General features: G+C 40.1%; 1 protein-coding gene across 4 annotated transcripts; it reads left to right on the forward strand.

Annotated features, from left to right (window-relative positions):
* Window positions 1-1,448: 1,448 nt before the first annotated feature.
* On the forward strand, window positions 1,449-20,277 carry TAF7L (TATA-box binding protein associated factor 7 like; the record flags this gene model as incomplete). Of its 4 annotated transcripts, none has more annotated exons than XM_082716800.1 (13): window positions 1,449-1,707; window positions 5,102-5,169; window positions 5,965-6,043; window positions 7,615-7,748; window positions 8,416-8,542; window positions 8,785-8,840; window positions 12,062-12,103; window positions 12,901-13,048; window positions 13,384-13,497; window positions 14,092-14,379; window positions 14,576-14,688; window positions 15,850-15,909; window positions 19,482-20,277. In XM_082716800.1, the coding sequence occupies 13 exons, from the start codon at window positions 1,449-1,451 to the stop codon at window positions 19,521-19,523; spliced, it is 1,530 nt and encodes a 509-aa protein (XP_082572926.1). In that variant the 3' UTR covers window positions 19,524-20,277. The 4 variants fall into 4 exon arrangements, with proteins under 4 accessions (XP_082572926.1, XP_082572927.1, XP_082572928.1 ...); XM_082716801.1 differs by having other exon boundaries at window positions 14,095-14,379; XM_082716802.1 differs by lacking the exon at window positions 19,482-20,277 and adding an exon at window positions 18,816-18,893.
* Window positions 20,278-21,514: the final 1,237 nt, after the last annotated feature.

A 21,514-nucleotide genomic window follows, 5' to 3' on the forward strand; every position in this document is an offset into this window, starting at 1 on the left:
TTATTTGACAGAGAAAGAGAGTACAACCAGGGGGAGCTTGTGGCAGAGCAAAAGGCAGAGGGAGAGGGAGAAGCTCGCTCCCCATGGAGAGGGGAGCCCTACATGGGACTATCTATCCCAGGCCCCCGGAATCATGGCCTCAGCCCAAGGCAGCCACTTAACTGACTGAGTCACCCAGGTGCCCCTCTGATTCTTTTTTAAAAAGTTTTGAGGGGTGCCTGGCTGGCTCAGTCAGTCTACCTCTGCCAAGGTAGACTCTTGATATCAGGATCTTGAGTTTGAACCCCAAACTCAAGTGTAGAGATTGCTTTAAAAAATAATAATAATACGGGGTGCCTGGGTGGCTCAGTGGGTTAAGCCTCTGCCTTCAGCTCAGGTCATAGTCTCAGGTCCTGGGATAGAGTCCTGCATTGGGCTCTCTGCTGGGCAGGGAGCCTGCTTCCTCCTCTCTCTCTCTCTCTCTCTCTCTCTCTCTGCCTCTCTGCCTACTTGTGATCTCTCTCTGTCAAATAAATAAAATCCTTTTAAAAATAATAATAATAAAAGTTTTTAGCAGCTTTCAGTGTTACTGCACAAGGTAAAAATAATTAGGGGATTCATAGAGAATATGGTTATTTAAGATAACAGAAAGATCGGCATATGCCAATAAAGTTCATAGTTGTTCGAGGTAAGTTTGTAAAATTGGTTCTGAGCTTTCTAGCAGCTATCACAAGGAAAGTTAATGACATAATTCACATTAGCTATATGGTTCAAAACAGTTACTCGGCTATTTTAGTTACCAAAAAAGGAATTTTTCCTTTGAATTATTATTTTTTTAGATTTTATTTATTTATTTGAAGGGGGAGGGGGTAACAGAGAGTGCGCACAAGCAGGGAAAGCAGCAGGCAAATGGAGAAGCTGACTCCATACTGGGCAGGAGCCCTAGGTGGCGCTGGATTACAGGACGCCAGGATCATGACCTGAGGTAATTGTCTACCCTGTTGAACCACCCAGGCGTCCCCTTCCTTTGACCTATTAAAGAACTATTTTGTGATATAAATGCCTTCAAGAATATACTACACTACATGAAAAATGAGTTTCATTGGTCTATTTTGTATTTCAACCCTCGATATAAAGATCAATATATGGAGGGATTCCAAAAGGGATCAAAACAATTTTGTCTAGGTCTGAAACTCTGATAATTTGCCTTCACTGAGTGAAAATCTTACCCAGAAGAAATGACTGTACAATAATCAGTCCTCCCAAAATGTTTATCCGATTAAGTTTAGATATGTATTAGGAAGTAGAGATTACATCGCTATCATCTTTAACGGGCATCAGCAATGTCTCTTTATATTATCCCTATGTCTTTAAGGAGGATACCTTTGACATCATGTTATGAAAGTTCTGGAACCTTCAAGGTCACATGACTAAAAAGGAAGCCATTTTACAACCTCAAGGAGTAGACCATGGAGCACCCTGAGGGACAGCCTCCAGATCTGTTAGAAAATGATTCAACACCAACAGTTTCAACATCGGAAGCAACCGGCTCAAAAGATCCCCAAATTTCTGTCGACAACGAGGAGGAAACCGTTGGCTACCCGGGCGCCGAAAATGCCAGCTACCAAGTCACCCAAACTGCTGCCGACCACGTCACCAAAGCTGATGCTGATAGCGGCACCCAGGCTGGCGCCACAGCGCCTCAGGAAAACTTACCAGAAGGGAAAGGTAAGTGGCCTAATTTTTTTTTTTTTTCCCCTCACAGGCTAAGGTTATTTTTTGGGAGAAAACTGCTAGAAGTTTATTTGAACGGAGACTCCCTTTAGGATAAATAAGCTGTGTTGCTTGTATCCCAGTCTGAAAGAGGTACAAAGGTGACTCTCTTGAGGAGAAGAGAACAGCTAATTATGTTAGAGTAGTTTGGGCGCGGATTCTAGTTATTTAACGGTTTTGCACGGCGACGTATTTGTCACCAGGCGAGGTCGTCTCACCGAGGAACAAACTGGTCCAACCTAACGGCTTTGAGGAGCAACCGAATGAACCGCCCCCTTTACAAATACCACAGTGTACTGCTAAGACTGCCCCGGCCGCCCCGAAGGTCGCCCCCTCGTAAAATGAATTTGTTTGGAAGCTTTGCTCAGCAAGGTCCCCGCCACGCTCAGCGCCTTTCAAGCCTCCTTGCCCAGGCACGCGCGTGAACTGGAGGCCACCCGCGGGTCCAGTCGGCCCTGGCCAGGAGGCGTGGCTAGGCTGGGAAGGGCGGTGCGCGCGTCTCCTACTTGTCGCGCGGTCGGTCCGCAGCCCGCCTCCATGCCCGCTGCCCGTGAGCCCACTAATGCCCTCGCCGGAACCCGCCCCCCAACCCCACCCAGAGAATAGAGGCTGGCTCCCCCTGCGCTGCCTTTCACGTCCTGGCGCGAGTCGGCAGAGCACCGGGTGAGTTGCGGCCGTCAGAGGGTTCCCGCGTAGGGTCAGCGCCTAGCTCCCGCGCGCCGCACTTCCCTCCCCAACCCGCCTGGACGGCGAGGCGCGAAGGCTGGGGACCCTGGGCCCCGCGGGAGGTTTTCCAGGGAAATTGGATCAGAACCTAGGATCTGGACTCTTCCTTGGAAGCTGAGTGCCCCTGAGATAAGGATGGAGTGGTCATTGGTTTCAAACTGCTGCCAGAGGCTGTGAACTTGAGAAAATACTCATTTAGGCTTGTGCTGACTTGTGCTGCGTAATTCTAATTCCAATTCTGATTGCGCTGAAACGAGATGGAGCTGGGAGTGAATGGTGGAGAGCGCTGCTGTTAGTTTAATTACTTATCAGAGTGCTAGTCTGAAAAAAAAAATGGATGCCTTTTCTTAAATACGATACACCCGGTTCGTTGCGTAAATGAAGGTAAAAGGTAACAAATTTTACAACTATTTAAAAGTCATTTCAGCTAGGGTTGTCCACCTTCTCTGAAATAGTTTTGGCTTTTTTGTTTTGTTTTTTTTAAGATTTATGTATTCGACAGAGAGAGACACAGTGAGAGAGGGAACACAAGCAGGGGGACTAGGAGAGGATGAAACAGGCTTTTAGCAGAGCTGGGAGCCCGGCATGGGGCTCGATCCCAGGATTCTGGGATCATGACCCAAGCCAAAGGCAGGCGCCTAACGACTGAGCCACCCAGGCGCCCCTGAAATGGTTTTGATTCTTACATTCTTTATTTCTTAAGAGAGGAGTTGCTGAAAGGCATTGAAATGAACAAAATGCCCTAGTCTTAGTTCTGAAAAATGCAAAAGTTACTTCTGATCTGATAAAATCTTGCTTAGCAGCTAGTTCTTCAAATAATCTGTATTTCTTTTTTTTTTTAATTTTTTTAAATTTTTATTTATTTATTTGACAGAGAGAGAGATCACAAGTAGGCAGAGAGGCAGGCAGAGAGAGAGGAGGAAGCAGGCTCCCCACTGAGCAGAGAGCTCGATGCAGGGCTCTATCCGAGGACCCTGGGATCATGACCTGAGCCTAAGGCAGAGGCTTAACCCGATGAGCCACTCAGGCGCCCCCAAATAATCTGTATTTCTGCCCCCAACCTGGTATTTGCTGCTTTTCATTCTGTTAGGCAATGTGCCCAGCTCCAAGAATTTTATTTAATTTATTTTAATTAATTTTTTCCTTATGTTCACATTGTTTCTGTATCTGTGTGTATACATACATACACACACACATACATACATATATGTGTGTGTATGTATATATATATATATATATATATATCTTTATATAAGTAGGAAAAGAAGAATTGACTATGGCAAATAATCTCTCTCTCATTTTGGGTGTCTCCTTTTCCACTGCTGACATCTCTTGCTTTCTATGCCTTTTTGGTAGTTTCTGAAGTCAGTTTCTGAAGGACTGGTTAATGCCTTTCTGGTAGTTTCTGAAGTCGTTTCTGAAGGACTGGTTAAGACCATAATACGGTCTTAGGCTCACTTGCATGTGTTTTAAAAAATGGTTCCAATGCTTTTAAGTGAGATTCAAATGGTTTACAGAGTATTAGGAGGTGCGCTTAACTGGAGATTTTACTCTTAAGGTGTAAGATTTTATAACTTGGTGTATAGGTTAATGTCCTTAGAGCATAGGAAGACCTTGTCAGGTTTCACATATGTATATTGCTTTCTTTCCACCTTTTGAGAAAAATTTCCTTAGAAGTCCTTAGAGCCCTAAAACCCAGCATGAAAGCCACTTACAGATATATCCCAAATAGATGGAAAGTTAAATTAAAAATAAAGATGAATGGTGATGAGATTATGTACTTTACAGGAGGTTATTTTTTTTTTTTTAATAAAGGGATCCATTTTAGGATTCCTTTAAATAACTTTTAGGGGTATTTCAAGTAAGTGGTGGTTGTGATGATTAAATGAAATGATAGACCTAATACAGTGAAGTACCTGGCATATAGAATGTACATAGTAAATGTTACTAATGAATTGGTTAATTGGGTTTTCTGATCTTTCATATTAGCCTCAAGAAAGTGTCTATTCCATGGACTTAAGTGTACTCATATAGATGGCCTAGCCATAAGTACTGGACTCCTAACTTTTTTCCAAGATAGCTCAGAGCTGTTGATGCTGACTTTAGAGTTGTAAAAGCTATCTGTTCTCCAATGGGCTTAATTTCTACCAATCCGTTAAAGTGAATGAAATGTTAAAAATTATGCCGTTCATCATAGAACATTTCCGCCCATGGTTTTGGTTGATTTTGGCCTTTGGTTGGCCCTCTTCCCTGTGGAGACATGTAATTTGCTTCAGTAGCCACCACTGAGTTGATGGTCTTTTACGTAACAGACTAAGGATATCATTAAGAAGACAAAATCATGTTTCATAACAACTATTACTTCATTTGTTATCGTGTAATTTGGGCTTTCCTTGGAAAGTCTGCATATATTGAAGGGGAGATGAAGTGCCTTTTAGAAATAATCAAGTTATGTCAAGTAAGATACTTCAGAGCTGTGCACACATCATTCCAGTGAGGGTTATGGGCAAGATCTTGTATAATGTAACCAGTGCTACCAGAAGTGGTCAGCAGAGCGAGCAAGACGAGTTTTTGGTCACTTTCTGTCGATTTTGTTTTTGCTTTCATGAACTCAAAAACAAAGAGATGAGTAAAAGCCAGGATGAACCTCCTCACGAACTTGAGAACCAGTTTATATTGCGTCTGCCTCTGGTAAGAAACCCTTTTATCTCAGACAAATATCTTCAGCGCATATGTATTAGCTCTGCTTGGATTCTGTGGCATTTCTATTTAAGGTATGCTATAAAAACTAAGAACATTTGTCTCCCAGGAATCACGTTCTATTCAACAGTCCTATCTAGTGTGTACTCTTTTAGCAGAATATCTTTCATCCTGTACATGCTGCCTATCACGTGGGCTGATTTCCTGGCAAACGGCTGTGACAGTGAGGGATTCAGTCACTTACCAGAGGTGCTAACAGCCTGTTCACTGGACAGCAGAGATAAGACTTTTTAAATCCTTTCTGTCACCTCCAAAGGGGCAGTGAGGGGGACCATCACTATTTCCTCAAATTCATCAGCATGCCAGGCTGTTGAAGCTCATCTTAACATTGTGTTAGAGTCTCTTCTCCCTTTAATATCTGCATTAAAGTAGTATTTAGTCTAAGCAAGCTATATTAAAGACAGGTTTCAGAAAGGTATTTTCCCAGTTAGGTCTACCTAATACACCCAGTAAACTGAAGCTTAAGCCTTTGCTTAGCAACTACAGCTGCAGGGTGGGAATGTAGAGCTAGAAGAACTGTAGCTGCTAAGAAACAACACTGAGACTAGAGTCAGCCTCATCCTAACTTTCCTTACACAGTGCACGGTATGCCATGGTGCATGGCATTGTTCTTAACATTTGGGAGGTTTAAGGTTTTATTTAGGGGAGCACTGTCTGTGACACATCTCCATTAGTTGCCAAGCAGACTATTCATCCTTCTGATTGTTCAACCTCCCTTCTTTTTAGGAACATGCATCTGCTGTCAGGAAGATACTACATTCTAGAAGTGTTGCCATGAAGAATAAACTCAAAATTGACTTATCTTGTAAGTAGTTAATATCCATTTGCCATACATTGAACAATAATTTATTCGGAGATTGCTATGTGCCAGACACTATACTAGATACTAAGGATATGACAAAGAGCAGAATATGGCCTCTGTCTTGATAGATTCTAAGAAGTCTTAAGAAGCCTTAGGTCACTTTCATAGCTTCTTATTGAGGAAAGGAAGTAGAAATTATGTAATTTGAGGTAATCATTATAGTGTATATAAGGAAAAACATGGGGGCCAACTATGAGATTTATATACTGCTGTTTGTCTCCTACATATAGGCTTTGTGATTTCTGACTGTCCAGGGGAATGACAAATGAATACTGTTCTTTGTTTATAAAAATCACATATCTTTCTCTGTGTTAAATATTTACTAGGTGTTTTAAATACAGAGAAGTATTTAAAAGTATTTAAAAGTATTATAAAAGTAAAAAAAAGTAAAAGTAAAAGAGTTTTTTAAAAGTAAAAAATTATAGACTATTTAAATGGTCTATAATACCATCACTCAGGTAGTCCTTATTAACATTTTTAAACAGGTAATACAAGTTCATGGTTAGAAAATTCATATAAAACAGAAGAGTTCAAAAAATAAAGTGAACCTCTCCCTTGCAATGCCCCAATGTTAATGCCAAAGATCACTAATAATAATTGTTTCTCCTTGTAGTTCCTTACAGACAAAATTTTTATGCACAAAACAAACATTTAAATCATCTGTATCTTTAAAGTTACTTTATTTATTTTTTAAAGATTTAATTTATTTGACAGAGCGAGACAGAGAGAGAGGGAACACAGGCAGGGTGAGTCCAAGAGGGAGAAGTAGGGTCTTCTGCTGGACAGGGAGCCTCATGCAGAGCTTGATCCCAGGATCCTGGGATCATGACCTGAGCCAAAGGCAAATGCTTAATGACTGAGCCACCCAGGCACCCCTAAAGTTAAAGAAATAAAGACACAAAAAGAATCTATCCTACATCATTCTGCATTTTTCTTTTTCACTTACTATTAGAAGATTTCACTTGAATCTTCTTGTGTTAAAGGACATTCATGTTTGAAACATCTGTGCAGGAATCAGGGTTGTCAACATTTGAATATATGTATTCCTACTATATATGGATATTGTGTAGGATAATATCTTTGTGAAGGTAACTAGAGATTATAACTTCAGGTTTACTAGGACCATTCTGGGATCAACCCTTCCTTCACTTGACCCTTTGAAAATACCCATGTGTGATGACATAACCAAGTGCTTCTAATAGTGTCAAAATGAATGGGTTTGAATGGAGTTTGCCTTTCAGGAGGAGACTGAGAACACTTACCACTTCATCCGCATTTAGTTCACAAGGATTAGGAAAAAAAAAACTTACCTATTTTTGATCAAGTAGCATAAACATCTACCCTGCCTTCTTTGCTCTGGGAAGTTACTAATTATATATGCAATTCTAGCATGATGATAGTAGGTTTTGCTGAAAGCCTAGTCTGTCCCACGTAAGTCTTCATTACTGAAACTCTAGGAAGCTTAAGAATGCATTGGGAAGATGTCAACTTTAATTTTTCCTACCTCTCTTCAGCTGATGGACGTCATGCAGTTGTTGATGTAGAAGATGTCTCACTAGCTGCAAAGGTGGTTGATTTGCCATGTGTTATTGGAAGTCTGAAAACTCTTGATAAAAAAACTTTTTATAAAACAGCAGATATTTCTCAGGTATGGATGAGTTTTCCTCATCTACTAGCTCTTACATCCTTCAAGGAATCCCTTTCTCCCTACTTTTCTCTTTCTTTCAGTTCTTCTTCCCACTTGGTGAATGGCTGCTTATCGTTTCTAATTCCAGCTCAATTGCACAGAAATACAATGTCATGGTGTTTGGTGTTTGATCCATAATTTTTGACTACTTAATTTTATCCAGATAGCTTTTAGCTAATAAAGGTTTATGTTTGCCATTTATAATGATTTTCATCTGAAAAAAAAATGAGGGTCTGGGATCTTCTGAACTTTCTGCTAAAGCAAGATGCTGTGAAATCTGTAGATTTATGTTTGTTCTTTTTCATTATCTTAACTGTTGATTTCTTGTTTGTCTTCTAAATCAAACTGCTAAAATTTATTTGTTTGGAACATATTTTCTCTGCAGTGGTAAGCCTTTGAGCTAAAACAAACAAATAAAAACAAAAACAAAACCCAGAATCTATATACAAAGCTGTGGAGACAGAGAGAATGAATATGGGTGTATATTAATACTTGGTTTTCTGGAATTGCCAAGTAACATTCTCCTTATTTCTATGCACCCGGATTTCTGGTAGTAAAAATGATCACAATTAATAACTAACACAAGATTTGGGGCCATAGTCAACTTCTTTATCTTTGTTAAATGTAGATGCTTGTGTGCACTGCTGATGGTGATCTCCACTCTTCTCCAGAAGAACCAGTTACCTCTACTGATCTTAAAGTAATCAGGAAAAATGAAAAAGAGAGACAGAAAAAATATGTCTGGAAGCATGGCAGTAAGTCACTATCCCCTTGCTCATTCTGGATGACTACATTTATCTGCTGAATCCTAATTACTTGTGAGCCAGGGACCTGTTACCACACTTAGGTGTTTGGTTTGTGAGGCATCTAGATACTCTTAAAGGAACAGGTCATATCATGAGCCAGTAGCTTATAGCATGACCTTTCTCTTTATCAAATTCAGATAGATGTGTGACTACAGTCCTATATACATTTCACCATGTTGAATTTATTTTAGTTACTCCACCACTTAAGAATGTCAGAAAGAAAAGGTTCCGCAAAACAACAAAAAAGGTTAGTTGCATGCTACTTCTGTGTCTACTGGGTGCATTGGAAGAGGATTATGAGTGGGGAGGAAAGGGACACAGTCAGTTGGGGATTAATTTGTTCATTCCTTTATAGGTTCAATAAAGTTTTACTGTGAGATAAATGCCAGGCACTGTGTGGTATCAACTGTGATTCTATAGTGCACAAAAACCAGACCCGATCGTTTAGGGATCTGGATGTGCCATGAATTTGAAACTCCTGCTAATGCTTTCAGTTTTCAGTTGCAGGATCTAGTTTTAAAGAACTGAGAATTGAGACCTGTTGTTATATTCCTAACCTTACCTCAGACTTGGAGAACCTTGGACAAGCTACAGGATTATTGTGGCTTGGCTTTTTCTTTTTTCTTTTTTTTTTTTTAAGATTTTATATATATTTTTAAAAAGATTTTATTTATTTACTTGACAGAGAGAAATCACAAGTAGACAGAGAGGCAGACAGAGAGAGAGAGGGGGAAGCAGGCTCCCCACTGAGCAGAGAGCCCGATGTGGGGCTCAATCCCAGAACCCTGGGATCATGACCCGAGCCGAAGCCACCCAGGCGCCCCTGAAGGCAGAGGCTTTAGCCCACTTGAGCCACCTAGGTGCCCCAGGTTTTTCTTTTTTCAATTAACTTTAAATTTTGAAATAATTGTAGGTTCACATGCAGGTGAAAGAAATAAAAGAGAGATACCCTGTGTTCTTTATCCAGTTTTCATCATTGTAACTCTTTGCAAAACTACAGTAAATTATCACAAACAGGAAATTGATATTATATGATTCACCAATCTTATTCAGATTTCTCCAGTTTTACCTGTACGTGTGTGTGTGTTTAGTTCTGTGCAGTTTTATCCCATGTATATGATCAAATATCCGCCTACAAGTCAAAATACTATGCAGTTCCATTACCACAAGGATCCCTCATCTTTCCCCTTAAAAAAAATTTAAAGATTTATTTACTTATTTTAGAGAGAATGAATGAATGGGAGAAGAGGCAGAGGGAGAGAATCTTCAAGCAGACTCCCCACTGAATGTGGAGCCGGATGCAGGGCTTGATCTCATGACCCTGAGATCACAACCTGAGCTGAAACCAAGAGTCACACTCTCAACCAACTGAGCCACCTAGGTGCCCCATCGCCCTTTTATAGTCACACTCATCTCCCTCCTGCCCTACTCCCTCAGTCTCTAACCCCTGGCAATCACGGTTATGTTTTCCATCTCTTTAATGTAGTCATTTTCAGAATGTCATATAGATGGACTCATACAATGAGTAACATTTAATACCAGCTTTCCCCCACACTAAACATTACTCCATTAAGATCCATGCAAGTCGTTGCGTGTATCAATAGTTCGTTCCTGTCATTGCTGAGTAGTATTCCATCGTATGGTTGTACCACAGCTTGTTAAACTATTCACTCATTGGCAGACATCTGCGTTGTTTTCAGTTTTTTACTATTCTAAATAAAGCCGCAAGCAGGTTTTCGTGTGAACCTAAGTATTGGTATCCTTGGAATAAATGCCCAAGAGTGCAGTCGCTGGGTCCTATGGTACTTGAATGTTTTGTTTTGTTTTGTTTTCAGAAGGGGGAGGGGCAGAGGGAGAGGGAGAATCTTTTTTTTTTTTTTTTTCAAGAGTTATTGATTAGAGAGAGAGAACACATGCGGGTGGAGAGGAGAGGAGCAGAGGGAGAGGGAGAGACTCAAGCATGCTCCTCACTGAGTGTGGAGCCTGATGCTGGACTCAATCCCCCAACGTATGAGATCACAACCTGAGCCGAAACCAAGAGTCAGATGCTTAACCGACTGAGCTACCCAGATGCCCCTTGAATGTTTAGTTTTCTAAGAAACTACCATATGGTTTCCAAAGTGGCTTTAACATTGTACATTCCCACCAGCAGTATACTTGTGATCCAGTTACTCTACAGTCTAACCAGAATTAGGTGTTTGTCACTATTTTTTATTTTAGCCATTCTGATAGATGTGTAGTGATCTCATTGTGCTATGAATTTGCATTTCTCTGATGGCTAATGGTGTCAGACACCTTCTCATATGTTTTTTTGCCACCCATATATTTCACTTCAGTGAAATGATTGTTCATGTCTTTTACCCATTTTCTAAATGGATTTTTATTATTGAGTTTTAAAAGTTCTTTTAATATTCCACATACTAGCATTTTGTCAGATATGTAGAAATTTGAAAATATGTTCTCCTATTCTGTAGTTTGTCTCTTCATCTTACCCACAGGGTCTTTCAAAGAGCAAAAGTTTTTTGTTTGGTTGAGTCCAAAGTATTAATTTTTCCTTTTAAGGATCGTCCCTTTGTGTCAAGTTTAAGTACTCTTTGCCTAGCCCAGATCCTGAAGATGTTCTCCTATTTTCTCTTTTCTAAAGTTTTACATTTTACATTTAAGCCTGCAATCCATTTTTGACCTAATTTTTGAAGACTTTTTAATAATTTATTTGAGAGAGGTAGCAAGTGAGAGAGTTTGAGAAAACGAGTAGGGGGGAGGGACAGAGAGAGAGAGAGAAGCAGACTCCCCACTGAGCAGGAGCCCTAGATCATGACCTGAGCTGAAGGCAGGTGCTTACCCGGCTGAGCCACCCAGACACCCCTAGTTCAATGTTCATTTTTTTTTCTTGCATCTTGCATGTTCAGTTGCTCCTGCACCATTTGTTAAAAAGTCTATCCTTCTTCCACTGTATTGCTTTTATAACATATCAGAATCCCTTGAGCATATTTGTATGTGTCTGTTTCTGGGTTCCCTATTCTGTTCCATTGATCTGTATGTTGATCCTTCTACTGATATCACAGTGTAGCTATGTAAGTCTTGAGGTCAAGAAGATTGTTCTTTATTTTTCATTGTCAAGATTGTTTTAGCCATTCCAGAGCCTTTACCTTTCCACATAAATTTTAGAGTATGTTTGAAGTTTAGAAAACGTTTTCTGGGTCCACAGAAAATTTTGTTGGAATTTTTGTAGGAATTGCATTAACCCTATATATAGATCAATTTGGGGAGAATTGACAACTTTATTGAGTTGAATATCTTAGTCTATGAACACAGTTGCCTTGGCTTTTCTACTATCAGTCAACAGCATTTTTTGAGTGCCTACTAAATGAATGTAAAACTAAGTTAATTATTTTAGAATTTTTTAAGCTTTAGTGAAGTAGAACAATCATAATATAACTTCATTGTTTATTGTGTTTTATTTCGTAGCTCACCGATTTCAAACAAATTGAAGAAATCAGCTTTCCTGAGGTAGAACAATCATAATATAACTTTATTGTTTACCCTTAGTGTGTTTTATTTCATTGCTTATTACTTTCAAGCAAATCAAAGAAATCATAAAGGTTACTTTTAAGCCAGACTTCTCATCTCTAACTTCTACTGCCATGCACAGAGACTGAATTTGATTCACTTAAAAATGGATTCATTGTTTAATGTGTGATAACTCCTAGAGGAAAAGATAAAATTTTACTAGTGACTGTGTATTCTAATCTGTTTTTTTTTTTGTTTTGGTACTTACTTTAAAACCCATTTCTTGGAAGCCAGGGTTCACTTTTACCAGCAGTTGTTTGCAATTGCTTCTTCCCTTTCAAAGTTCTAATTTCTATTTGTGGCATGATGAATTGGTTGCTGTGGAGATAATTGTCTAAAATTGGATTTAAGGGAGAACATGTAGCTAAGACCCAGTTTTTATAGGAAGATCTTTAATAATAAAGATGTGGAGAAGTGAACTCTGGGAATTTGGATCTCTAGACCAAATCACTTCTAAATAACAAATAAGGAATTGTAGTTCTTTGCTAATATGTGTCAGAGAAAATAGTTAATAAATGAGACCTAAGGGTTGTGCTTCTGAGAGAGGTCTTTAACACAGAGTTGCAGATTGAAAAAGTTAAATGTTTCAAGTAATTTTTTTGGGGGGGTGGATAAGCTTACTATACAAAAACCTAGATCCTAGTCAAGGATTCCTTTGTAAATAGCATGATTTAATGTTGAAATTTGATTGCATGCATATTAAAGAAGCCTAATTATTTGAATTCATTTGTATGTAGGAAAAGAGCATTCCTGCAAAACACAGGGTGTTAAACGACCTTACTGGTATCCCCCCATCCCCCACTTTGGTTCAGTACATTGAATCTCCTGATGTGGAAAAGGAAGTGAAAAGACTCTTGTGTTCAGATGCTGAAGCTGTCAGTGCTCGTATCCTTTTATACTAAATCTTTTCTGTGTAGTCTCTTCCACCCCATATGCACTTGCTTACAAACCCTTATTTCTGGTATTTGTGTGCACATTTTAATGTGTAGAACTTAAGGTTTTGGAAATGTTACTTCCTAGCTAGGAACAGTAAATTCATGTGATAGAAATGTATTTACTTGTGTAACTCAGTATAAGGTACTTCTTCATACTAGGAATACAGATACAAATGGCCTGAAGTTGGACTAAATTAAATAGCAGTTTCAGCCAGAGAGCCTCTTCCCTTTCAATTGTGCCTACTTCTTTCTTTCTGCTTGTTCCCTAACTGATCCAACTTTCAGGATGGGAAGTCATTGCTGAAGGTGAAACCAAGGAAATAGAGAGTCAGGGCTCTATCCAAGGCTTTGCACTATCCCCAGGAATGAGTGACTATAAGCAGGATCATATCTCATCAGGTATGTTTATAAAGGCAAAACAAGAACTTCGGAGAGGACAGTTGTTGCTGTGTGAAAGGACAGTTTCCAGAGACTAACAGGCCAATCACAGAAAAAGGAGGCTTTTTCCTTTCTTCCTCTTATTGGTCCCTCAGCACTTTAGGGGTTTTAGATTGGTGTTCTTTTTTTTTTAAGATTTTATTTATTTATTTGACAGAGATCACAAGTAGGCAGAGAGGCAGGTAGAGAGAGAGGGGGAAGCAGGCTCCCTGCTGAGCAGAGAACCCAATGTGGGTTCCATCCCAGGACCCTGGGATCATGACCTGAGCCGAAGGCAGAGGCTTAACCCACTGAGCCACCCAGGCACCCTTAGTTCGGTGTTCTAATCTCCCATCCATCCCTGGTATTCTAAATGCCTTGATCATTGAATACATGAAAGAATGTTAGTGTTTTGCATTTCCCATCATTGTTCTAGGAAGGGAATAATCTTCCTTTGATAAAATTATTAAAGTCTTTGGTTGTCTGGTGAATTTGAGGGGAGGGAATATAATTACAGTTAGACTGGGAGTCATTTGAAGATTCATACACTTTCATCTTCCTCTTCCTTAAAACCAGTAGGATATGGTATGCTTCGGGAGGTGTTCAGTGATTCTAGCAGTGATGATGATGATGATGATGATGACGATGATGATGATGACGACGACGACGACGACGAGGATGACGACAATAAGGAGGATGAGGAAGAGGATGAGGAGGATGAGGATGAAGAGGATGACTATGATGATGAGTACAAAATTGAGGAAGAGGATGAAGATTATTATGAAGAGGATCTGGAAAGGGAGCTACAGGCCAAGTTCTTTGCATCTGGCCAGTATGAGGCAAAGGAAGGAGCCAGTTCAATAGGTAAGTTAAAGAAGAAAAACCAAAGGGGTGGGACAGAGTGGGCAGCAGTGCTGAAGATGGACTATAAATACATGTTAGATGCAAGGCTAGGTTTGAGAAGTTATTGCTGAGATATGTAGTGGAGTTTTAGTTGATTTTGATCTTGGTCCACTAGTTTAGGCTATGTTTAGTTAAAATTTCTGTCTATCTCTGTTAGTTATGGATATTCAGAAGCAGATTCATTACATGGAGAAAAAGCTCCAAGAGATTCGATGCAAAGCACAAAGACAGAGGAATCTCATAATGAAAGTGGAAAACCTGGCGCTCAAGGTAAATTCCTGTTGGCTGGGATAAAGATATCTTGATATCTTACTTTTGAAAACCCATTGTGTTTCTATTCATGTTGTCTCTATGCAGCATTCTTATTCATTTGCATACCTAATCAACCTCCTCAAAACCCCTAAGAGAATATAACCGTATTCCTTTTACCTGAGTAGTTTTGATCATCTCGCATAAGCAGTTTTGGGAGGAGACCAGGAAACTTAAGATAGTAATTACCAATACTGAACAGCTGTCATGTGAAAGGCATAACTATTTTCCATGTATCATCTCATTTCATCCTCACATTCCTGAAACACAGGCACTGTCACTAGTCCTATTTTATAGATAAGGAATTGAAAATCCAAAGAGGTTAAGTAACTTGCCAGGGACCACAATAAGTATAAGACATAGATTGAATCACATTGTTTGTACCAAAATGTATTCATTGCAGTGAAAGAAAATTAACTAAATTCATATTTAAATGTTATGATGCATGCCTGAACAAGAATAAATATCTTGCTTTATTTTTGTTAATACACATTTCAACCAAAGGAAAATATATGTTTAGGCCTTGTTTGCATCTTTTTTATAGTGAGGGAAATTCTGAAGCATCTGGAAAATTCCTTGCCAGATTTCATTTTCTGGAGAGCTGTGGTCATCAAAATGGAGCGGTGTGACATAGAACTATACCTATTTAGAGTGTTGTCCTTTAGAATAACCAAGTGAGATGATACATGTGGACATGCTTTGGAAGATACAGCTGTATGGCATTATTATGATGTTGTATGAAGTACTAGCTAGGAATAGTAATATTCTGTCCTAGTGCAGGGAAGTCAATGAGTCAGCATCAAATTCCAAGCCAGCTTTTTAAATAGTTCACCATAGTAAAAAGATTTGTGCTAAAACTAGAAAAAGTTAACATGAAGGCATTCTAACCATTTATTTTATGGCAAGAAAAAAAAGTACTGTGGGTAGGGTTATAAAAGCAAATCAGATGGCTTTGTAGTTAGGGGGTACAGTTTTTTTTTTTACTCTAAATCCTTTAAAGAGAGTATTCTTTTGTTATAACTGACAGTTTTCTTATCAAATTATTTGCCAAACTCTTTGTGTCACTTGGTTCTCTTTTCCCTTGAGACTCAGCATTCATCATTTATGCATTTTGTTTTCCAGAATCATTTACAGTCTGTGCTGGAGCAGCTTACATTACAGGAAATGCAAAAAAATGAGCAGGTGGGTGTGTTTTCCAATCAACGAGGAAACATTTGCTACAAAGACTCCCCCACCCTACCCCCAGTGTCATTTCTGGCTGTTCCTGTCACAGGAGTAGTAATGGCCAAATCTTCTAAATGAGAGGTAGCAGGCTGGAGCAAGGTTTTTGTGAAAATTCACTCATTCAATAGATATCAAATGCCTGTTAAGTGAAAAGCATAAGATGTACAAACAGTGTTGAATACGACACTTCTTGTCCTCGTGGAGATGACTGTCTAACATGGAAGACTGGTAGTGAAAAAATTAGCATACAAATCTAAAAGTACAAATTGTGAAGAAATGCTGTGAAGGAGAAAAAAAAATCCATGGTGATATTTGAATAAAAAGAGTAGTGCTTTAAACAGAATTAAATTAAAATGATTGGCCTTTCTGAGGAAGCAATATTTCCTCTTTGACCTATAGGATAAGTCCAGGTGAAGAGGGACTGGAGAGCCTCTTGGGTGGGTCCCACATGGGAATATGCCAGGTCCCACATTGGTTAAGAACTTGGCCTCTTGGAGGACTTCTGGAGTGTTTAAACCAAGGAAGAGAGTGACTTAACATAAGGTTGCAGAAGTAGGCAGAGGCCATAGCGTATGGTCCCTTGCAGGCCACAGGAAGGAGGATGGGTTTTCATATTAAGTGCAGTGGGAAACCCATGAAGAGTTTTGAGTGGGATGGTCACATTTACACTTGATCCTAGCCAAAAGGCCAAGAAGCAATAGGAGGGTCACATTTAATTCAAATTTTTTAAAAGATCACTCTGATTATTATTGGGATAATGGATTATAGGGGGGCAGGAGTTGAAGCAGGGAGGCCACTTTAGGAGGTTGTGTGGCGGTTTCATAAGAGGTAATGACAACTTTCATCACCCCAGAAAGAAACCTATACTCATTAGCAGTCACTCTCCATTTCTTCTGGATTCTTCCCACCTGCCAAACCTAGGCAACCATGGAAGTACTTTCTGCTTATTTTATCTAAAAGGAAATAATATGTGGTCTTTTGTATCTGCTTCTTTCACTTAGCATAAGGCTTTCAAATTTAATCCATGCTGTGGCATGTATCAGTAGTTTATTCCATTTTGTGGGTGGATAATATTCCAATATTCCATGGTGTGTGTGTGTGTGTGTGTGTGTGTGTGTGTGTCCATACCATACATGCCATGTTTTGTTTATCCATTCATCCATCGATGGACATTTGGGTGGTTTCCCCTTTTTAGCTATCATGAATAATGTTGTCGCAAAAATTCATATATGAGAGAATGTATTTTAAAAATAGAGTTGATGGGAGTTGGGTCAATTAGTGGGTGTTGAAGGAAGTGTTAAGGGTGCATGCCAGACTTCTAACTTGAACAACTGTATTTAAAACCACAAGAAAGGGGAACCTGGATGGTTCAGTCGTTAAGCATCTGCCTTTGGCTCAGGTCATGATCCCAGGGTCCTGGGATTGAGCCCTGCATCGGGCTCCCTGTTCAGCGGGAAGCCTGCTTCTCTCTCTCCCACTCCCCCTGCTTGTGTTTCCTCTCTCGCTGTATCTCTCTCTGTCAAATAATAAATAAAATCTTTTAAATAAATAAATAAAGCCCCAAGAGAGTCATCAGAGTGAAAAGAAAAGAGAGTAATGTGGGAGTGAGGGTCAAGTAGCTGTACAGGAAATGTATGTTGACTTAAGCCCTAAAAAATTGAGGATAACAGTTATAAAGGAACTGAGGTCATATGTTGATGCGCTTAACATGGTGCTGTTAAGGTAGAGACAGCATCCCTCATCCCCGTTCCCCATACCAGCAAGGCGAGGGGAATTCTTCCGTATATTTCCTTCCCCTCAGCAGATCACTTAACCAAACACTGCTTATAAACAACCATGTGAAAAATTAGTGCCAAATTGCTTTAGCACTCACCAAACATCTTTGTTTTCATCCATGTAAATAGTATCGAAGTGCTATTTTCAACACAGAAATGTAGCCATAAACTTGATTCACTCATAGTCCTTTATGTTAGCTCGTTTTGTCAGTGTAGATGGGTGCCTGCCTTAATCTAGGCTCTGCAGGGAGCTACAAAATGCTTACAACCCAGTCTCTGCCTCCAGCTGGGGAGAGATCCATGAAAGGGACAGGAATTTAAAGGAATGAGGGCTCACTTTTGTCCATAGAGATTAGGGAGACTCCATGGAGAAATGGTGTTTGGCTGGAGCCTTCAAAGGTGGTAGGGTTTTAATAAGGATATAGGGAAAGGAGGGTGTTCTGTATAGAAAGCACAATGGCTCAGAGTGCTCTGGACAGGCTAGAGTTGAGACTTTCGGTGTAGGATGTAATAAGCCATCAAAGTTTTCTACCTGGGGAGTAACTCAGGAAGACTTCTCTGCCAGCAGCAAGTAGATGACATTAGAGTGGAGAAAGATTAGAGGAAGCTCCAAGTGATAGAAGGAATCAGAGCTTAACAATTGATTGGATTTATAGGGCAAGAAGGAGAACACAGAGGAGTCCAAAGCCTGAGTACAGGGAAAATGGTATGCCGCTAAGAGAAGACACCAGGAAGGGAATTATGAGGGATGGAGGGTGGAGAAGTTGATGAGCTAAACTGGAAGCGCGGTGTGTTGAAAGCACTTTTGAAAATGGGAGAGTAGAGGCTGGCTCATGCAGAGAAATGATCACTGACGTTGTGGGGATAGATGAGTTAGCCAGGGCGACTGTTTAGCAAGAAGTCTGAACCTGGGGTGGCGAGAGAAAGAGCCTACAAAGGGAAAAGAACGGAAACAGTCAGTGGTTGTAATCATGTCAGCATCTGAGCTGAAAGAGCCTCTAAACTACCATAGGAAGCAATTCTAGCCATTTGGTAGATGATGTGCAGCATAGAATCATTTTGTAATGTTCCATTCCTTTCATTTCACAGAATGAAAATCTACACTGGTATGGAGTGACCTAAACTGAGTAATACTCAGAAACTATCTTTGTCCCAAAGATAGTACACCTTTCTTAATGTTACTGTCACTTTGCCATTTCAAGGGAAAAAAAATTAAATCCTATGCCACAAACTGCTCAGGACTTCTGAATTAGAATCAAAACAGGTAGAACATCATCAGGCTCCCTATTGGTCAGATACCTGGCTCAGTTTCTAAGTGTCTCATAACATGGCAAGAAGCAGCAGCTAAGACTTAGTTTAAGAGCCAGCATGTTCAGTGGGACAAAAGGCTATCCCAGCTGCTTTATTTTTGGACTCTTCGAATAAAGCTACAGTGATACCTCTGTACACTCTTTCCAGAAGCACGAAGTCTTAACAGCAAGCATATTTCATTTTTACACATATTCAACTTTAAAGCTTCCTTTTATAAGTTTGGCACCAAAAAAAAAAAAAAAAAGAAAGAAAGAAACCCAGCATGCAGCATTGTACATGCATTTTCGACCATGCACCATTCTTTGGGACATTGCAAGACTAAGATAACCTTATGAACATAAAGTTACAGTAGTTCTTTTGGGTTCCTACAAGTAAATTCTAGATCAAGTAATGGAACTTAAGATTTCAGGTGAATTTTTCATGTTTTTTCACCTCTCCTTTCAGCTCATTTCCCTACAGGAACAACTGAAATATTTTTTGAAGTGAGAGAGCCTTCAGCCTGGCACATGAACCTTGGATTCACTCTCTAGACTGCTGAAGACTGAATGAATTGTATGTGTTTCTGTCCCTTTCATTGCCTTATGTTGAGTCATTTGTATTTGTTTATCTGAACCTTTGTCTGCTAGTCAAATTTGAAGTTTAGGGTTGTGGAGAAAGGGACAGAATATAAAAAAGTAGTAGACCTAAAAACCCAACTCAATATGGAACTTGGCTTCTCTTTATCAATTTGAGAATTGCTTCTATTGCTTTTGTTCTGTTGATGCCATCAAATGATTTAGCCATGCTTACCAAAGACAGATAGTCTAGCCTGAAGGCCATCCAGCTGGTTTGCATATGTTTCCAGTTCCCTTACCCTGTTAATTTTAAATATTTCGTAAAACATAGAATGAATCATTTCTACCAAAGGCTAGGACCTGCCACAGTGAATTAAGTGTCTACCTCGCAGCAGTTAATGCTAGGTTGTATACTGTCTCTGTTAAGGTAATAGATGCTGCTTTCCTGCTCAGGGATGATTTCTTGCTGCTATCTTTGTTCTGTTGCATTTTTAGAATTGTGTCTGGTTATTATTTGCCAGCTAAGAGAATAGTTAGAGCAGAGATGAAATTCTGGGCTATTATCCTTATTCTGAGCCTCTTCATCCTGCAGAAGAGGTTAGGAAAATTCAGATGCCTGTGAAGCCTCTGAAGAGTCCCTTAAAAACCCTGGGTGGGTTGTTTTTGGATTTTTTGTCTGCTGTATTGTTAAAGTGTTCTGGTCTGTGTTCTTTAAGCAATAAATGAATTTCTCATTTTAAATGGATTGCTGTCACTTCATTAAACTGCTCCCATGATGAGTGCAGTCCTACCCAAAAGGAAACTAGAGAGACCGGCAATAAAACTCTTACCATTAGGAAATGACAGAAGATGGTGTCCAATTGGGGCATCCTTCGAAATAGCCCCTGAGATAACTCCTAATGAACTAAGCGAGTCATCTCCTTTTGACCGCATAGCCCTGGGATTTCAAGAAAGATGGAAGCTCCCATATTTGCATCAAATTTCCATTACATTGTACTGATAAACATGCAAGGTTGGAATCCTGGCTCTGCCATTCACCTTGGGCAGGTCCCTATACCTCTTAGAGCCTCTGTTATTTTCTCATCTGGAAATCAAGGATGATAATGCTTATGACCAAGAGGCATCTGAGGGTTTTCTGGAGGTAGTCCAGCTAGACCCAGGTCTGGTCCCAGTTGATGGATTCAGTGCTGCTCTAGGAAATGTACTCCCAAGTTTTCTGTGCCATTTTCAGTGCTCCCATTCCAAATTGAAGTTAGTAAGACGGGGCAGTGAAGAGCAGGTCCATATGTATGGGCAGGCCCCATAGAAGAGGATGGAAGATGGAAGGAATGCTGAGGGCAAATGCAGGGAAGAAGTGGAACAAAGGGGGCTACACATCTTAAGGGCAAGTGAAATGAAGTTAAGATTAGTAGAAAAGTTAGAGGACAGCTTAAAAACCAAGATGATATAAAAATGATTTTTTTTCCAGGGGCACCTGGGTGGCTCAGCTGGTTGGGCATCTGACTCTTGGTTTCAGCTCAGGTCATGGTCTCGGGGTCATGGGCTTGAGCCCTGCATCAGGTTCTGCGCTGGGTGTGGAGCCTACTTGGGATTCTCCCTCTCCCCATTTTCCCTGTGCTTTTGCAGTCTCTCTCAAAAAAAAATGTTGTTTTCAGAAACCCAGGCTTTAAAAGATGAGGAGAGTGGGGGAAAGGAATTGAGTATCAGAGGCAGAAGGTGTTGGGGAAGAAGCAAAGTTTGAAAAGACAGGCCTTTCCAGCTGAAGGAAGGTAGGGGACTGGAGCAGAAACAGAAAGCATCCTGGGCACATGGCTGGAGAGACTGAGGCTAGTGAGGGCGGCATATATGCCACAGGTGGCATCTAGAGGTGAGAAAGGTAGGAGAGCCCTAGTTTAGCCTCTGTCCAATCCTACAGCCCAAGAG

The sequence above is a fragment of the Mustela nivalis genome, assembly GCF_964662115.1.
Source record: "Mustela nivalis genome assembly, chromosome: X".
NCBI classification, from domain to species: Eukaryota; Metazoa; Chordata; class Mammalia; order Carnivora; family Mustelidae; genus Mustela; species Mustela nivalis.